This window comes from Channa argus, chromosome 12 (genome assembly GCF_033026475.1).
Source record: "Channa argus isolate prfri chromosome 12, Channa argus male v1.0, whole genome shotgun sequence".
Taxonomy (NCBI): Eukaryota; Metazoa; Chordata; class Actinopteri; order Anabantiformes; family Channidae; genus Channa; species Channa argus.
The window spans coordinates 9,556,307-9,574,575 of NC_090208.1; the positions used below are offsets into that span (position 1 = coordinate 9,556,307).

Here is an 18,269-nt window from a genome sequence, read left to right on the forward strand (position 1 = left end):
TAACTTAACTGTAACAAAGCTGAAAAAATACAGTTGCACTGTTGTCAGCACATTTCTGTCTTGTGTCTCCTCTCAGCGCTATATGACGGTGTGTTGGCGCTGCCTGTGTCTCCCTCTCGTGGCGAACATCGGTAACAACACTTTCTTAATCAAAACTCACTTTGTTGTCTGTGTGCAGAAAACTGGAGTGTAGATGTCTCACAATAATACTAGTATGTCCTTCCTTTATTCACGGTTTGGTAACTCTGCCCCCCACATTCCCCCACTTATACTCACAAAAATAACACACGAAATAAGTTACATATTGATTTATTAAGGGAAGTGGTGCAGGAAGTGTGGATGGGCTTCAGACGTCGGAAACGCTCAACAGGGTGCTTGTGAGGTAGAAGAGAACTGTAGAACCCGCTGGTGCAAGGTAACGGAAGTCTACCAAGGAGGGGGGTCCGGTGAAGGGTGAAGGGAAAACAAGCCCGGTGATCCAAAACCCTATCCGAGGTCCAAGCCAAGTCCAAGTCCAGAGAATCCGAAAGCAGTTTCCAAAAGGGGGGAGGCAGAGGCTGATCCGGTCAAAATAAAAGCCGGAGCAGGAAGTAGTGCTAAAACCATTATGAACTACTTATGAAATGGTTGGTTTGGGCCATTTAAGTGTTTATAATGAAACTGTATTATAAAGTGAATTCTTTAATCACTCAGATAATATCAAACCATGTGTGACTGTAAATAATGAGTTCATTCATGTTCAAATGTCCATTTACTGATCTGAGGATCATATCAGTGTTTTGTTGTCACTGACAGATACAGTAGCTACAAAACCTGCAGCAGCACCAGCAGCAGTGGTTGTAGCAGCTGTTCTGTCACTGATCTTTAACAGAAAATACACTTTGATCCACCTGATGTGTCTGGTTCACAAAGTGCTGCTCTGATGATCCACAACAGATGATTTTGCTGTGTTGACTTTGTGTATGAACTTTTCTTTATCTTTCCATATCCAAAAACTGTATTTATATTTGTTGTGATGCATTAGTAATAACAAAGTTATAATTATTGTTGACTAATTCCCCAAGTTCTTCAGTTCCCCGTCCAGTTTTTAAATAAACACAGGATTCATATGAATGTGACTGATATAAATATAGAAATGTATTTACATATTTTACACTTTCCTTATATCTGCTGAGGGAAACACACATATCTGTAACAGTATAATTATTTACATCAATAACACACAATTATAATACTGTAACAACTTAATTTAAACTCAAACTCACAGGAATAATTTAAAAGTGAAACTGTGCTTTCATATCTCTGATTCTGTCTCCAGGTTTTAGGACTCAGGTCTTGAACTGATGCTCTGATAGAAAGAGGGTCCTCCAGACAGAGTCCTGTTGGTCCTGATCAGATGTTGGTCTCCTTTCTGTCTCAGAGGTAAAAAGCTCAGAGGTCAGAGAAAAACAGCTTCATGGACCAACAGGGGCAAAGGATTCAGGGACAGAGAGAAGTCTGCTCTCTGACAAACTTAAACCACTGAAGAGGGATTTTCAGTCTTATCAGTAGATTTAGTGAAACGACGTCTCAGAGCAAAGCAGAGTGTGACCAGTAGAACTGCTGCTGCTGTCAGTCCCAGTCCAACGTAGAGTCCAATCCATCCCTGACTCTCTGGTTCTGGACTCACAGTTGGTCTCTGAGGTTTGAGCTGATCAGCAGCTGTAATAAACAAGGGGAAAATAACTGTGCTTCTTCTCCATCTATAATACAGAACAACAGAAAATGATGATGTTTCTAAAGAGCAAACTTCAAAGCCACTTTTCAGCCTGTGGACTGTTCATTTATTTTATCTATTACTTTTCTTCACTCTGTGGCTCAGGAGGTTGACCAGTCATCCATCGATCTCAGGGTTGTTGGTTTGATTCCCTGCTCCTGGGGTCACATGTTGAAGTGTCCTTGAACAAGACACTGAACTCCAACTTATTTGTTCGCAGTGAGTGTGGATCAGCTCCACAACAGCCCCCACCTCTGTGTGTGTGTGTGTGTGTGTGTGTGTGTGTGTGTGTGTGAATGAGACGCAGTGTAAAGTGTTTTGTGTAACAGGAAAGTAGAAATATATATAAGTGCAGATACATTATGACCTGTGTAATCTAATGTCATCCACTACAGCAGCTCTGCAGTGAATTCTACTTTTACAAGGTTATAATTTCTCAGATTTAAGTTAAAACGATCAGAAAGGTGATAATTCTACTATGTGTTTATCATGGAGGTTCTTACCTGTAACATTGAGTCTCCATTCTTTCATACTGATGCCATCATCTGTTTTCACTTCACACAGGTACAGTCCTGAGTCCTCAGTCCTGAGTCTGGACAGTTGAAGTCTGATTCGTCCTTCTCTGAGGACGTCTTTGTCAAACTGGACTCGTCCTGAAAATTGTTGATCCTGAGACTCTGAGACCTCAACACCATCATGGAGATGAAGAAGGACTAAGATTTCACGATTGAGGAACAGGCTACAGAGGATGTTAAGTGAGCTGATGGAACTCTGAGGTTTGGTGGTGAAGGTCCAGTCCAGTGTGATGTTGTGGTTCTCCTCTGCCTGAAAGATGGTCTGTGTCACATTCACTACAAATGTTCCTGTTGAGGACACAGAGACAGAAAGACAGGAGCAGGCAAAGCCATTTTTTAAACTCTGCCTTTGGAATTATCTGTGTCCTCTGATGGTGTCACTGCTGTAGAGCTGTGATTCTCCAGTGAGCTGATGGATTTAAATATGTAGGTCATAAGATCTGTTGGTGTATTTTGTCTGTTTGTGGACAATAAAGTAAAGATATAAACTAACCAGAGACACATGCGATCAGGTTGATGAGCTGCAGGATCCTGAAGATCATCTTCATCCTGTGAGAGGGGACAGAGGAGGAGATGGCTTCCCATTAAATCTAGAATAGAATTTAAAACCCTGCTTCTTGCTTATCAAGCTCAACAGTCAGACTCCATCATATACTGAAGACCTCATAGTTCCATAGACCACTTCAATCTCAGAATGCAGGCCTACTTGTGGTTCCCAGAATTTCCAAAGGTAGAATGGGAGGCAGATCCTTTAGCTATCGAGCTAAAGCAGACACCCTCTCTACTTTTAAATCTGGGTTTAAAACCTTCCTCTTTGATAAAGCTTATAGTTATTTATATTTATGCTGCTATAGGCTTAGACTGCTGGGGGACCCTCCTCGTCTTGTCCTTCTCTCCTCTCACCCCACAATTGTCACCACTGTTTGTCATTAACTCTGTGTGTTTTCTCCCGTAGTTGTCTTTGTCCTTCTCTGTCTCTCTCTCTGTCCCTTTCTGCAGGTGTCCCCGGCTTTGGAGCTGTGTGTTTTTGACTTTATTCTCTAAAGTGCCCTGTGATGACTTTGTTGTAAATTGGTGCTATGTAAATAAGGTTGAATTGAATTGAGAGTCACATCAGATCAAGAACTACAGTCTGACTTTATTCAGTCATTCAGTCGAGTATTTGTACACGGGTTGTTCTGCATGAGAACGTAGTTCTTCTTTATGATCTTTCACACAGATAAAATAATGAAGGTAAAGGATTAACATGAATGCAAAAGCGTGAACTGACTCCACAGCTCGGAAGAAAACAGAATAAACCGGTTCTGTCTTACCTTTAACATCAGCGTTTGCTCAGAGCAAATCAAACAGGGTTTTAAAACCAATTTGGTCACAAACAGCAAAAGTGTTTCTCCACACTGGGTGATATAAAATCTGTTTTTGTAATACTGCTCGTCGTAAAAAGAAAAAAAAACTGCGTTTAGATCCAGTGGCGACAAGAAGAAACAGAGTCGTAAAAGCTGCGCTAAAAATCTCTATTTTCACATGCAGTTTTACTTTGTGCTCCTTTGGTCAAACATCTGATGTCTTGTTGGTGCAAACCATCATCATATGGGCGATGTTTCCTTTCTGAGCAGGAAGAACCAATGAGCTCACCAGTAGAAACGTGCAGTATGTTGGTGACGTTTATGCTTTTAAAGACACAAGCTTTTCCTGCCGTGACATTAAATATTTGCTGTGAAGAGAAGTTTTTAATCCGAGCAAAGCAGAGTGTGACCAGTAGAACTGCTGCTGCTGTCAGTCCCAGTCCAACGTAGAGTCCAATCCATCCCTGACTCTCTGGTTCTGGACTCAGTTGGTCTCTGAGGTTCAGGATAATCAGCTGCTGATGTAAAGTACAAATGTTTTACTTTCCTCAAACTATGTGAACAATTTGAGCATTTTTAAATAAACATTACATGTATTTATGTAGTGAGTCAAATCTTTAAGCTGCTGCTGAAACAATATTATTCTTAAACTAAATTTTTCAATTGCAAACAAATGTTTTCTGATTTCAGTTTTTCAAATGTGGAGTCACATCACTGTAGATTAAATATGTTTGTGTTTCTGACTCTTAGTCATATCAAACAGGATTCTGAGAGGACAACTCTCTTTAACCATGATGGACAGTTTTAGTCACAGCTTCACTCTGTGGGTTTGTCCATCAGTTGGTCCAGATCTTTGGTCCAGACTGAAATATCTGAAGTTTTTTGTGACAAATCTTTCAACAAAGGTTAAGATTTTATTTGTCCAGTTCTTTGGTTTATGAACAAATATCTGCAGAACAAAGTCACTCAGATCAGGAAAATCACATCAAGAGGATTTGAAGCAATTCATCAAGTATAGAAAATGCAGCGATGCTTATTTTTGCAGAAAAAAAGTTTAACGATTTAGGTTTGATTTGACTTTTATATTTCATACTTTGGTTTTAATATTTAGTGACAGTTAGAACAAAAGTTAGATTCCAGACCTGGACTTTACTCCTGAGACCTGTTTCAGAGTTATAGCAGCTAATACAGACAAGTGACTTCATGTAGTTTTGGGTTTGGTCGATAAGAAAAACAAAATCAAATTAAATATAATATAAAAATATCCGCCACAGCGGATCATTGTCCGCAAGTGGATTTGGCACATAACTACGATCTTTCTCGGATCCTGACGTCAGTGGTTTTCTTACCTGACTCTAACTCCACCCCCACAAATGTTCTACACAGAAACCTGAGATTTTTTCACTACTTGATCCGTCCCTTGCTCAAACTACACTTCTTGTTGCTGAAAGTGAGACAACAATATGTAAGTAATTAAAAGTAGTATTTTGTTCTTTAGTTCCTTTAAATCTTAAATCGGTTTATTCTGCAGTTATTACGATTTTCCAGTCGCTATAGTTTAATTACAGTGTCTGACTGTGCTCACACTCAGCAGACGAGTTTTATTAACTGCGCAACAAGAAGTTATTCAAAACCTCGTGATAAACATTTAAAGGTTTAACCCAAACTTTAGTGTTTTCTCCACATGTATCAGTCTTCAGATGATGATCTGGACTCTTCTGTTTATTGGTCTGACGTCTCCCATCTTTGGTTAGTGGGGCTGCACAATATTTTTATTGCTTTATTACTTTGCTGATTTTCTTAAAAGAATCACTTAAAACCAACCAAGGTTCTTCATAGATTAAATATATAAGCAGCAAATCACTATGTTTAAAGCAGCAACCAGCAAATATTTTGTATTGTTGGACTAACGTTGACTGATATAATTCATCAGTTATGAAAACAGTTAATAATTTCTAACTAGCTAATAAATGGACTAAGTGTTACAGCTGTAGGAGTTAGCTCCATGTTTAAGACTGTAAAGTTCACTTCTCATAAACTCAATTGTAAATAACATTTTTAAATTTGATACATTTAATTGTAAATCAATTTACATAAGCAGTCAGTACTTTGCTGACACCTTGATCCCAGTTAACAGTTTCTTCTCTATTATCCACAGGAATGTTTGTTGTAAAGAGGACGTCAATCCATCAGACCGAGAACAACAACATCACCTTCAGTTGGGACAGTCAGACCAAAACAGACTTGTCTCTCACCAACCTTGTTTGTTTTTTCCTGTCAGAACCTCGTAAAGCTTTGTATGAAATGATAAACGGTGCTGAGGATCCAGAGTCTCAGCATCAGCAGTTTTCAGGACGGGTTCAGTTGGACAGAGATGCTCTTAGAGAAGGACAAATCCGACTTCATCTGTCCACAGTCACAGTAGAAGACTCTGGAAACTACAGGTGTGATGTTGCTGCTAATTATGACCAGATCATGAGGAGATGGCAACTTGAAGCGTCTGGTGAGTGCAGCATAAAAAGCTGGATGAACATTTTACTGAGATAAGATCCTAAAAAACCCTTAATGTCCACAGAACATTATGTCTTGAATGTAACTCAGACTCATGGAGACACCAGCGATGTGTTCAGCCCCATTTTTAATAAGTGCAGCTGTAACACATCTAATGGAGTTCATCCATTTAAGGATCAGTTTATCACTGTTGAGATCTTTTAAGTTGAATTATTTGGTGATTTAAGAATTGTGTCATTGCTTTGTTTGCTCTTAGCTTTGTTTCATATCCATCCAACAGATCAGGACAAGGCTAGAACATCCTTCATTAAGCTACAGATGAAGAATTACTATCAAGAGTAAAGTCCATCATATGAACCCAATCCTCTGCCCCAGTGCTGTCCAGCTTTGTGAAGTGGAAATTTGGGAGCTTCACATACCATATTCAGCTAGAAGGATTTGGAGGATATGGTTCAGGGATGTCAGGGGCTCTCACAACACTACGATGGTGTAGAGGTGGGGTCCACAGCATTTTGCAGGGTGAGCGTCACTCACAACACTTTGAAGTGAACATCTCTGCACCACTGTCAGAGAGTTAAGACAGCAGTTATCAGTGGGGACAACTTGGTCCTCTGTGTCTGTCCGGATTCTTCAGCTCACTGTGGTAATGCAAGTGTTTTTAATGTAAGTGGACTCATGGACTTTACAGTGGATACCAATTATATTTGTTGCCATTAAAGTGAATGATGAAAAAAATTTCTGTTTTGTTGCTGTTTTGTAGTTTTGCACTTTTTCATACTAAACAATCCAAAAACTAAACATGGAAAGTGTAGGACACTGGGTTATAACCCTGCACTGTTATACTCACTGTTATACTCATTGAAAGAGTTTGTTAATCAGCTTTTGAGATGCTACTTGTAAACATGCTGTTAAATTCTGGACTGGACATAGTATCTGTTACTTAAACAGAGAAAAATGGTGATGTTTTGTGTTTGTTGTTAAATACAAATACAGGTGATTCTACTGAAATCACTGAGCTTCATACAGCAACAATTGCACATAAATGCTCTGCTTATACAGCACTTTTCTCCAAAGCAGTTTACAATGTTGCTTCTCATTCTCACACACACACACACACACACACACACACACTGATGACGGCGTGACCTATAGTTCAAGTTCACTCTCTTTCCCAATAACACTTGGACGCAGCCAGCAGGGACCGGGAGTCGAACCACCGAACCTGTGTTCGTTACTCTTTTAGTCGATTTAAAAAAAAAAATTCATTTAATTCATTTAAAAAGATTAGATCCTGGATTTTTCAGGTTTAAAAAAATGGTTACGATAAAGGTTTAAATTAGACTTTGTAGGTTTCTGTCATGTTTTTTCACTCATGATACAAACACAATTTATGCTTTACTCACATGTTTAAAGTGAAGCAGCCTCGACGTGTCCTGCTCAGTTTGAGTCCTGAAGTATCAGTGTGTAGTTGCTGGACTAAACAAACAAAGTAAAGAGGAAGAGGAAGAGGAAGGAGGTCAGAGCAGGCTGATGAAATGTGGCTGATGCAATTTATCCACCAGTTACAGAAAGTTATTAGGCCACTGACGCCTCAGAGGATTTTGTTTTTTAGAATTGAATGACAAAGTAAATATGTCGAGATGTAACTTGCATGTAAGTTGACTAAAGAAGCACCAGAGTCTAGATTAGTTGTGTAGCACACTTGAAAAAAAAAACACGCTGACAGAATCTTGTGGGTTTTTTCTTTACTAACAAAGCTAAAAAAAATACAGTTGCACTGTTGTCAGCACATTTCTGTCTTGTGTCTCCTCTCAGCGCTATATGACGGTGTGTTGGCGCTGCCTGTGTCTCCCTCTGGTGGCGAACATCGGTAACAACACTTTCTTAATCAAAGCTCACTTTGTTGTCTGTGTGCAGAAAACTGGAGTGTAGATGTCTCACAATAATACTAGTATGTCCTTCCTTTATTCACGGTTTGGTAACTCTGCCCCCCACATTCCCCCACTTATACTCACATTTTATTAGAGGGACATTTAGAAACTGTGTGGACTATTTATGAAATGGTTGGTTTGGGTCATTTAAGTGTTTATAATGAAACTGTATAATAAAGTGAATTTTTTAATCACTCAGATCATATCAAACCACGTGTGACTGTAAATAATGAGTTCATTCATGTTCAAATGTCCATTTACTGATCTGAGGATCATATCAGTGTTTTGTTGTCACTGACAGATACAGTAGCTACAAAACCTGCAGCAGCAGCAGCAGCAGTGGTTGTAGCAGCTGTTCTGTCACTGATCTTTAACAGAAAATACACTTTGATCCACCTGATGTGTCTGGTTCACAAAGTGCTGCTCTGATGATCCACAACAGATGATTTTGCTGTGTTGACTTTGTGTATGAACTTTTCTTCATCTTTCCATATCCAAAAACTGTATTTATATTTGTTGTGATGCATTAGTAATAAAACAGTTATAATTATTGTTGACTAATTCCCCAAGTTCTTCAGTTCCCCGTCCAGTTTTTAAATAAACACAGGATTCATATAAATGTGACTGATATAAATATAGAAACGTATTCAGATATTTTACACTTTCCTTATATCTGCTGAGGGAAAGACAAATATCTGTAACAGTATAATTATTTACATCAATGACACATAATTATAATACTGTAACAACTTAATTTAAACTCAAACTCACAGGAATAATTTAAAACTGAAACATCGCTTTCATATCTCTGATTCTGTCTCCAGGTTTAAGGACTCAGATCTTGATCTGATGCTCTCATAGAAAGGGGGTCCTCTAGACTAAGTCCTGTTGGTCCTGATGGATCTGATCAGATGTTGGTCTCCTCTCTGTCTCATCCTCTTTGTTTGTCTCAGACCATGAAGACAGTGACAGAGGTAAAAAGCTCAGAGGTCAGAGAAAAACAGCTTCATGGACCAACAGGGTCAAAGGATTCAGGGACAGAGAGAAGTCTGCTCTGTGACAAACTGAACTGTTGAACCACTGAAGAGGGATTTTCAGTCTTATCAGTACATTTAGTGAAACAACGTCTCAGAGCAAAGCAGAGTGTGACCAGTAGAACTGCTGCTGCTGTCAGTCCCAGTCCAACGTAGAGTCCAATCCATCCCTGACTCTCTGGTTGTGGACTCACATTTGGTCTCTGAGGTTCAGGATGATCAGCTGCTGCTGTAAAATACAAATGTTTGACTTTTCTCAGACTTTGAGCATAAATTCACTTTTTTTTCTATAAACAGAACATTTATGTTTTATAGAGGGAGTTCAATCTTTGAACTGCTGCTGAAACAATAATAATCTGAAACTTTACATTTGCAGATTAAGACAAAGTACAAACGAGAACATTTTTCTGGTTCCAGCTCCTCAAATGTGAAGATCTGCTGCTTTTCTCTGATTCACATCACTGGAGATTGAATAATTGTGTTCTCCTCTAAAAAGGACAATTCAGGTCTCTTTAACCATGATGGACAGTTTTAGTCACAGCTCGACTCTGTGGGTTTCTCCATCAGTTGGTCCAGAACTTTGGTCCCAACTAAATGCTGGATAGATCCAGATATGTTTTTTTGCAGATGTATATGGTGAGTTTTTGATTTTCAATTAAAAGTTTACATTTGTCCATTATTGGGTTCATTAACAATTATCTGCAAAACAAAGTTCACTCAGCTCAGGTTTAATTTCTCTTTAGTACAAATTAGACTGTGAACTACTGACTTATACTGAATCTACTTACCGGTGACATTGAGTCGACATTCACCAGCATTTCCACCATAATCTGTTTTCACTTTACACAGGTACAGTCCTGAGTCCTCAGTCCTGAGTCTGGACAGTTGAAGTCTGATTCGTCCTTCTCTGAGGACGTCTTTGTCAAACTGGACTCGTCCTAAAAATTGTTGATCCTGAGACTCTGAGACCTCAACACCCCTTTGTAGATCATACAGGGTTTTTCGACCAGTGATCAGTCCACAGTAGATAAAAAGTGAGTTGGAGGAAGTGTCAGGTTTGGTGGTGAAGGTCCAGTCCAGTGTGATGTTGTGGTTCTCCTCTGCCTGATAGAAGGTCTGTGTCACATTCACTACAAATGTCCCTGTTGAGGAGACAGGTCAGTTATTGTAGCTGTATTGTGACTTTTTCTATTTAAATATACCTTAAATAAAAAAACTTTAAGACAAATACAAACGACGAGCATATTTTAAATAATAATAAAAGTCCATGTGTGATTAGTAGTAACTTTTCTTAAAGTGCTGAAATACAGAATATCTCTTTTGTTTGTACTGTTTCTCTAGAATACTGTAAATAATCTATGAACAGAAACAGAAAACAGAAACACGTGGCTACTTACCAACTCCGACGTCACAAAGTCATGACGTCATGAGTGTCAGCTGCGTGTCCACTGCTCCATCTGGTGGTATAAAACAGTTCAGCAGCCACTGTGGACACATTATGGACTTAAAGATCCCTGCTGGTAACAACTTTTACCAAGAACACATTTCCCACATGATTGTTCGGTTGGTGAGATCTAGATAAGACACTTTGATATTTACCCCAACCAAAGGTGTCAGTGTGCTGTATGGTAATTACAGGCTAAATATGAACAAGCAAAGGAAATACACTCATTCAAGCTGAATCTGAATCAACAAAATTACTTTTATTAAATTCACCCTGCTACATGAATAAAACTGAATGTAGCATGAACACTTTAGGATGAAGATGAGAAAGATGATGAGTCTTCATCCACTTGGACTGAGGTTGTTGGTCCCATGAAGCTCAGAGAGGTGAAGTCCTCAGTCACACAGTGACCTGTAATCACTAAAACTCACACTGATGTGATACAAACAGAATTTAACACAAAGAGGATCAGATGTTGGAGGAACAGAGTCTCTGATTCTGTCTCTTGGTTTTAGGACTCTGATGTTGGATGGACAGAGAGAAATCTGCTTTCTGACACACTGAACTGTTTAACCACTGAAGAGGGATTTTCAGTCTCATCAGTAGATTTAGTGAAACAACGACTCAGAGCAAAGCAGAGTGTGACCAGTAGAACTGCTGCTGCTGTCAGTCCCAGTCCAACGTAGAGTCCAATCCATCCCTGACTCTGTGGTTCTGGACTCACAGTTGGTCTCTGAGGTTTGAGCTGATCAGCAGCTGTAAGACAAGTAAAAAATAACTGTGTTTCTTCTCGATCTATAATCCCCAACACCTATTTATTTAAAGATGTATCTCTCCAACCTTTAAAACTTTCCTCTTGTTCATGACATAAATCTAATGATGTCTGTTGCTACATATATGATATCTATAAATATGACCTTAACAACTAGCTCAGCAGCCACATGTCTAGTTTCAAAAGACAAAAGTACAGAAATTGTACTGAGCTCCACTGACGTTACTTACCAGTAACACTGAGTTCACAATCTTTGATGCTGCTGCCATCATCTGATTTCACATCACACAGGTACAGTCCTGAGTCCTCAGTCCTGAGTCTGGACAGTTTAAGTGTGATTCGTCCTTCTCTGAGGACATCTTTGTCAAACTGGACTCGTCCTGAAAACTGTTGATCCTGAGACTCTGAGACCTCAACACCATCATGGAGACGAAGAAGGACTAAGATTTCACCATTGAGGAACAAGCTACAGAGGATGTTAAGTGAGCTGATGGAAAACTCAGGTTTGGTGGTGAAGGTCCACTCCAGTGTCATGTTGTGGTTCTCCTCTGCCTGATAGAAGGTCTGTGTCACATTCACTACAAATGTGCCTGTTGAGGACACAGAGACACACAGTGAGGAGAAGACTAACTCTGAACTTGGATTTATTTATATATTATTTAGTTTCTGGAAAATAAAGTGAAGATATAAACTAATGTTCCTGTTGAGGACACAGAGACAGAAAGTGAGGAGCCTATGATGATGTTACTGATCTGATGGATTAAAAGATGTAAGTCATAACATCTGTTAATGTATTTTATAAAATAAAGTGAGGATATAAACTAACCAGAGACACATGAGATCAGGTTGATGAGCAGCAGGATCCTGAAGATCATCTTCATCCTGTGAGAGGAGACAGAGGAGGAGAGTCAGAGACACATCAGATCAAAGTTACAGGAAGTGACTCCACAGCTGGAAGTAGAGCGAATCTAAATGTCGTCTTACCTTTAAAAATCAGCATTTCTGCAAAGGCAGCTCGTAACGGAGTTTTCCTCCTCACATCCAGCTGATATAAGATCTCTTTTTGTAATTCTGCTCGTGGTAAAAAGATACAAAAACTGCGTTTAGAGCCAGTGGCTACAACGAGCACAGGGGAGTAACCTGTAAAGTTACTTCGCTTCTGCGCCCGACTTGACGAGTGGTTTCTGTTCGGTTTAACACGAGCCTCACTGCGCATGCTCCTGTGTTGCCACTATGTGTTCCCACAGGGGAGTGGCAAGACAGAGTGGAAACACACTTCCGTGTTGCAGTTGTTACTGCCCTTGTGCTTATTCTTTGTCAACACTACGATGGTGTAAAATATAAAAATGTAAAAGGAGAAAATATTGTGAACTAATTTCACAATTATGCTTTAAACTTAAATCAACTCACAGTTAACAGAGTTAGTATTCACACAAAAATGCTACTTTCCTCTTTATAATGTGTTTAATAAATAGGCTGCTCCTACATTTAATCTACACTCACATTTTGCATCATTGCAGTGCTTAAAGGACACTGACAGCAAATCAACACATTTCTATTTCTAAATACATAAAAATCACAAACCATGTTCTTAAGACTTTTACTAAAATGGTAGAAAAATGTACAATATTACATATGTATTTATGTTTGTTGTCTGTAGCATAGTGTGATGTGGCCCCGAGAGCTCACAACTCCACTAATCAAAGAAACACATGCACATTTAAAAAACACCTTTATCACTTTGACAACATTAGCGACAACACAACGGAAATGTCTCCAAAAGAACCGGAAAATACACCTACAAATCTAAATGTCTGTCCATTTGTAGTGGCCCCTGTGGCTATGACAGTTGTCTACAATGGTTCCAGGGGGGAATTAAAAAGTGACGGACACAACTGGGACACACTTGTTGTACTTTCACTCTCCCTCAGTGAATTAGAAAATGAGCTGGGATTTTATTTTAGTTTTTAGCACATAGTTGTCAGGGTTGACAGCGGCTTTTTGGTGGCTGCCTCCAGAGCGTTTCTCAATTTGGTTGTGTTTTTGTCTGTTGCTGCGCGTTTGTTAATGCTACACCTGTGCTGTCAAATTGATGAGGTTTGGAATAAATTTCACTAATTTGAGGTCCAACAATCTGAAAAAAAATCCTGCAAATACAGAAAACACAATCAATTACACAAAAGCTGAACATTACCATAAAAATGAAAATGTTTCCAAGGGACAAATACAACACAGCCATAATAACATGTTCCTAATGTTTACAGCTTATCCTACCAGTTATATAATGGCTGCCTCCTGCAGGATGTGATGAAGTATTATAGGTAGGACTTCTGCTTTTGTTGTTGCTCACAAGAAGCGGCTCTTTGTTTGGTCCAGATTCGATATAAAACTTTCACTTTAACTCATATGGTTACAGTATTTGACTGTAGTGATATGTATGAAACTGAAATTTACACTCGCTGTTATTTTTGTGACAGCAGTTATTTTCTACCTCTTACTATCATCTTTTTCATCGATGCTAATTCTTGACAGAGGGGGGAGAGTTGTTCACACTGGAGGTAAATCACTAGTGGAAACTCTTCACTGGACGTCTTGTTAATAATCCTCAGCTGGCTGCAGGTTAAACATATTTCCTATAGACTGTCAAGCTCGGTGATGTTTGTGATCATCACACAGAAACTATTATTGTTATGTGAATGGAAAGCAAATGTTATAGTTGTTCTTTGATTAAACTTTGATAAAAAACTAAAAATAAACCAGATGTTACAGATTCAGTCTGGTTCTGAGCAGCGTCTCACACTAACACTATCAGTGTTGAGTTCAGTCTAAAGGACACAAAAAAGATGCTCTCTGGCTTCTTAATGCCCTTTATTGTGTTTTAGTCAAAGAACATCTTTATACAAAACTTACAGGTTGATCACATTCACTCAGTCTCTCGTTCATGTTTATACATATGAAAATATATAGTTGTGTAAATCTTCTTTGTAAATACAGCTAAAGTTAAAATGATTCTCACAGTATGTAACATGTCTAAAAAACAATCTTTTCATGCTCAAACACTTTCTACCACATTTCCTACTCATAATACATTTACAGTACACACTCAAAATGTGTGAGAAGTTTGAAAGTGCTTTGCAGACATAAAGATTTTATATGGATTTAGTTACAAAAAGCAGTAACAGTAAACAGAAAACGTGAATAAATACTTTCATCACTACTTTACATGAGACATTTAAGTGGAATAAAGTTTCTGGGTTTCTGCCTTGAAAACTATCGTTTGGCAGCACAACAACATGTGAATCCAAAGTTTAAACTTTACATGTTGAATGTGTTTGTGTTCTCCTCAGGCTGCTCCTGGATTCATTACATTTTACATAACAAACTTAAGCAGATCTTTGTCGAATGTGTTTGACACGTTGTAGAAAATTGATCACACTGGTTGGTGAAACCAGCTGTGATGTAATACAAAGTCATTTTAAATGATGTTTCAATTTTAAAAATGAACTAAAATTTACAGCAGCCTGGAGGACGGACAATACATTTATATCTAAATATTTCAATATTGTAATAAATATGTTAAAGATATTCTATCAAATATGTGCAAATTTCTTAAAAATAATTCCGAAAATTCACTCTAGGTGCTGACGATGCACTTTATGTTGAATATATGAATTTCACATATTGACGACCAAATTATCCCTTTAAGTCAGTGGATATACTATATTCAGAACTTTTGTCATGTTGGTTTAAGAATCACTTCTGGGAAATATGTGTTTCAGGTGATAATGCTGCTTTTTTTGTAGTGAAGAGACAGTTTAGATGCTGTAGAAAAGAAAAGGATGAATCTGACCTGGACAGAGAAGAGAATAACTCACAGTAACTTTACATTAATGATGTTGCTTCTTTCCACCAATTTGGACCCAGACCTTTGACCATGATCCCAGAGTCGACCTGCTGTCCATGAGTCACATGATCTTTTCACCATGGAGCAGTATGTTAATGCTGTGACCAGCTCACATGGTCAATTTCTAATTTTCATTGTCAGTCTGGTTCCTGATGTATAACCTCCATGCTGGTGACGATCTGTGTGATTGACATGAGATGAAGTATTAACTTACACAAAACACACAAAAGTATTCATGAAAACAAATAAGCTGACGTACTCTACACACTTTTTCATCGTTGGTCTCTAGCGATGAATTGCATCAGACATCATCTAATCCAGAGCACAGAGCTCCAGTATCACTAGAGCTACAGTTAGTCCAGCGTAGACCAGCAGAGGATGTCCTGGTTGGTGCTTTCCACCTGCAAGATGATGAAGACAACACCAGTGTTTATATATGATCGAAAAAGAACAGGAATAATGATATAATTCATGCAGAATTGCGAATTGCAGCTTTTTTTTTTTTTTTACATAAAAACTGCTAAATATTATTTACACATATTAGATTATGATCCCTCAGTGCTACATTCAAACACCTTGTCCACATGGTGGTGCCATAAGCCAAATGGCCAAAGGTCTCTGAGCTGATTTCTACAAATGCTGATACATGACCATGAATTCAAGCAGTTTTCATAAACAGTGCACAAAGTAAAAGTGTTCATTCTGCATTAAAACCTCCCCAGTGACATGTTGTTCTACAGTATGACGTTAGATTGTTGACCAACCTTTAGCAGCTGACAGAACAGAGTTTAGTTTGTCGAGAGACTTCCTGCTGTTTTCTTCATTGTTGTTCTGGGCCACGTTCAAGACAAAACATTCTGTGGGACGAATCTTAATCAGTTTTGCAGCTCATTGCAATAGTGCACTGATTGTTTCTGGGTTTCCTGTTAATCAAAAAAAATCTTTACGACGTGTAAAGTCTTAAGTTTTAAGTCAACTTACCAGTGGCCAAAAGTCGCCATCTCTTCGCGTTCTTGTCATAATCAGCAGCCAGATCACACCAGTAGTTTCCAGAATCTTCAGCTGTAACTGTGGAAAGATGAATTTTGACCCGTCCCTCTTTCAGAGAGCTTCTGTCCAACTGAACGCGTCCTGCAAAGCGCTGATGCTGAGACTCCGTGTTCTCAATGCCGTTTATCATCTGATATAAAACCTTAGGAGGCTTTGACTGGTAACAAATCAGATTGGTGAGAGACATTTCAAGTTGGGTCTGAATGTCCCATGTGATGGTGACATTGTTGTTTTCCTCTGTCTGATAGTCAGTTGTAGACATGTTCGCAGTAACTGTGTTTGTAGAGGAGAGAGAGGGAAACTGGAATTAAAACATCAGTGTGAATCAAATTTGGACAGAAAAAAGTCAAGTTCAAATCATTTTACAATTATCAGACAAAGGTTCTGCTAGTTATGTCTGATTAGAGCTGTGCTATGTCATTTGCAATATTTAAATTTTTTTGTTCTTTCGGTTTATCCCGTGAGTTCAGGGTCGTCACAGCGGATCATTTGTCACATGTTGATTTGACAAAATCTTTACAGCCCTACTTACCCGAAACAGAAGAGATCAGGGCAGTGAGCACAATGACCCAAGTTATCTGTGACAGGAAAAAAGTAGATATAGGCTTTAAAGGAGGCCTTCACTGATTTTGAACTTTGGTACATGTACATAAATGCCATTAAACTTCCCTCTGACTTCCCTATTTCAAAATATCTCTGTACTTGGAGCTGGAAAATGCCTCCAGATGACATCTGTTGGTGGAACCTTCAGTTCAGATTTTGTCACTCCTCCGGGTGAGTTTTTCAGCCAGAAGCAGAGAAACAATTTAATATGAAAAGTCAGAGGGAAGTTTAAAAGCATTGATGTACATTTACACCTTAGACTAAAGCCATAGAGAGCAGGTTGGTGAGGTCACCACAACATGAAATATTTAGTTGGGCCTGCTAAAGAAAGTGTATTATTTCTGCCTAGATAACAGTTACACACACGTGACAAATTACATGTGACATTAATTATTATTATTTGTTATGACAAATACAATATTGACACAGTTAATTCATGTTTATTACCAATTATAACCAGTGATGTGTCCATGAGCTTAAACAAGCTGTAAATATTGGTTTATATTAGAGAGCAATGTCTTACTTCACATTTTTGCCGTGTACATTTATTAAAGTTGGGGGTCTGAATGAGATAATAACAAGTCTTACATGTTTTTGTGACATTTCTCAGCTGTACCCAGGTACAATACATTCCACTCCAGCAGGTGCATGAAGGTGAACAACAGGTTTCCTGTTGATTAACTGGCTGCATTTCAGTCTCTGGCTTTTCTGTAAATACAGTTTACACAGTTTACATATTTAATCACAGGCAAAACTCTTTGCTCGCGAGTATTAAAGTGTTTCTTTTTACAAGTGGACTTAGATGCACAAACATAAATCAGTTACTGCAGTAAAATATGTTCAAACACACTGTGGTGGATAATCAAGTGGGCTGGTTCACTTTCAGGTAGATGCAGCATAGTATAGATATTAATTTTAATTTTATCTATCGACAGGACCTGATTCAGGTAAATACAGGGGAGTATTTAACACAATGGCCAAACAAGGTTTTTTACAAGCAGTGAAGCTGTAGTAGTTAAATACTCAAAACCTGAACTTAAGTAAAAGTACAAAAGCACAAACAAAATTAGACTCTAGTAAAAGTATTAAAGTAAAAGTACTGGACATTTATGTGAACCGGTGATGTTTTGTGTTTGTTGTTAAATACAAATACAGGTGATTCTACTGAAATCACTGAGCTTCATACAGCAACAATTCCAAATAAATGCTCTGCTTATACAGCACATTGTTGCTTCTCATTCACACACACACACACACACACACACACACACACACATCGATGATGGCGGCTACCATGCAATGTGATCACGTGAACTATGGTTAAGTCTCTTTCCCAAGAACAC

At 38.5% G+C, this 18,269-nt stretch overlaps 2 protein-coding genes across 5 annotated transcripts; one reads left to right on the forward strand and one right to left on the reverse strand.

Annotated features, from left to right (window-relative positions):
• Window positions 1-1,172: 1,172 nt before the first annotated feature.
• LOC137137478 (programmed cell death 1 ligand 1-like) lies at window positions 1,173-12,815 on the reverse strand. 3 transcript variants are annotated; one of them, XM_067523773.1, is made up of 12 exons: window positions 12,354-12,811; window positions 12,196-12,251; window positions 11,600-11,959; window positions 10,551-11,353; window positions 9,942-10,295; window positions 8,891-9,382; window positions 7,592-7,664; window positions 6,608-6,826; window positions 3,645-4,195; window positions 2,825-2,880; window positions 2,260-2,619; window positions 1,173-1,701 (listed from the first exon to the last, which is right to left on the reverse strand). In XM_067523773.1, exons 10-12 carry the CDS (start codon window positions 2,877-2,879, stop codon window positions 1,514-1,516), a joined length of 603 nt encoding a protein of 200 aa, XP_067379874.1. In that variant the 5' UTR covers window position 2,880; window positions 3,645-4,195; window positions 6,608-6,826; window positions 7,592-7,664; window positions 8,891-9,382; window positions 9,942-10,295; window positions 10,551-11,353; window positions 11,600-11,959; window positions 12,196-12,251; window positions 12,354-12,811; the 3' UTR covers window positions 1,173-1,513. The 3 variants fall into 3 exon arrangements, with proteins under 3 accessions (XP_067379874.1, XP_067379873.1, XP_067379875.1); XM_067523772.1 differs by lacking the exons at window positions 3,645-4,195; window positions 6,608-6,826 and having other exon boundaries at window positions 12,354-12,815; XM_067523774.1 differs by lacking the exons at window positions 7,592-7,664; window positions 8,891-9,382; window positions 9,942-10,295; ... (2 more) ...; window positions 12,196-12,251; window positions 12,354-12,811 and having other exon boundaries at window positions 6,608-7,577.
• LOC137137481 (programmed cell death 1 ligand 1-like) lies at window positions 5,373-6,609 on the forward strand. Of its 2 annotated transcripts, none has more exons than XM_067523778.1 (3): window positions 5,373-5,426; window positions 5,836-6,180; window positions 6,469-6,609. In XM_067523778.1, exons 1-3 carry the CDS (start codon window positions 5,378-5,380, stop codon window positions 6,528-6,530), a joined length of 456 nt encoding a protein of 151 aa, XP_067379879.1. In that variant the 5' UTR covers window positions 5,373-5,377; the 3' UTR covers window positions 6,531-6,609. The 2 variants fall into 2 exon arrangements, with proteins under 2 accessions (XP_067379879.1, XP_067379878.1); XM_067523777.1 differs by having other exon boundaries at window positions 6,253-6,559.
• Window positions 12,816-18,269: the final 5,454 nt, after the last annotated feature.

What these genes read in the sequence shown, in the direction of transcription:
- LOC137137478 (XM_067523772.1), bottom strand. An exon ending in CCTGATCGCATGTGTCTCTG is followed by an intron (nt 2,620 to 2,824) that starts GTTAGTTTATAT and finishes TGTCCTCAACAG; the next exon opens with GAACATTTGTAGTGAATGTG. An exon ending in ATGGAGACTCAATGTTACAG is followed by an intron (nt 1,702 to 2,259) that starts GTAAGAACCTCC and finishes TGTTTATTACAG; the next exon opens with CTGCTGATCAGCTCAAACCT.
- LOC137137481 (XM_067523777.1), top strand. Translation starts at nt 5,378, where the DNA reads ATGATGATCTGGACTCTTCTGTTTATTGGTCTGACGTCTCCCATCTTT. An exon ending in TCTGACGTCTCCCATCTTTG is followed by an intron (nt 5,427 to 5,835) that starts GTTAGTGGGGCT and finishes TATTATCCACAG; the next exon opens with GAATGTTTGTTGTAAAGAGG. An exon ending in ATGGCAACTTGAAGCGTCTG is followed by an intron (nt 6,181 to 6,252) that starts GTGAGTGCAGCA and finishes TAATGTCCACAG; the next exon opens with AACATTATGTCTTGAATGTA.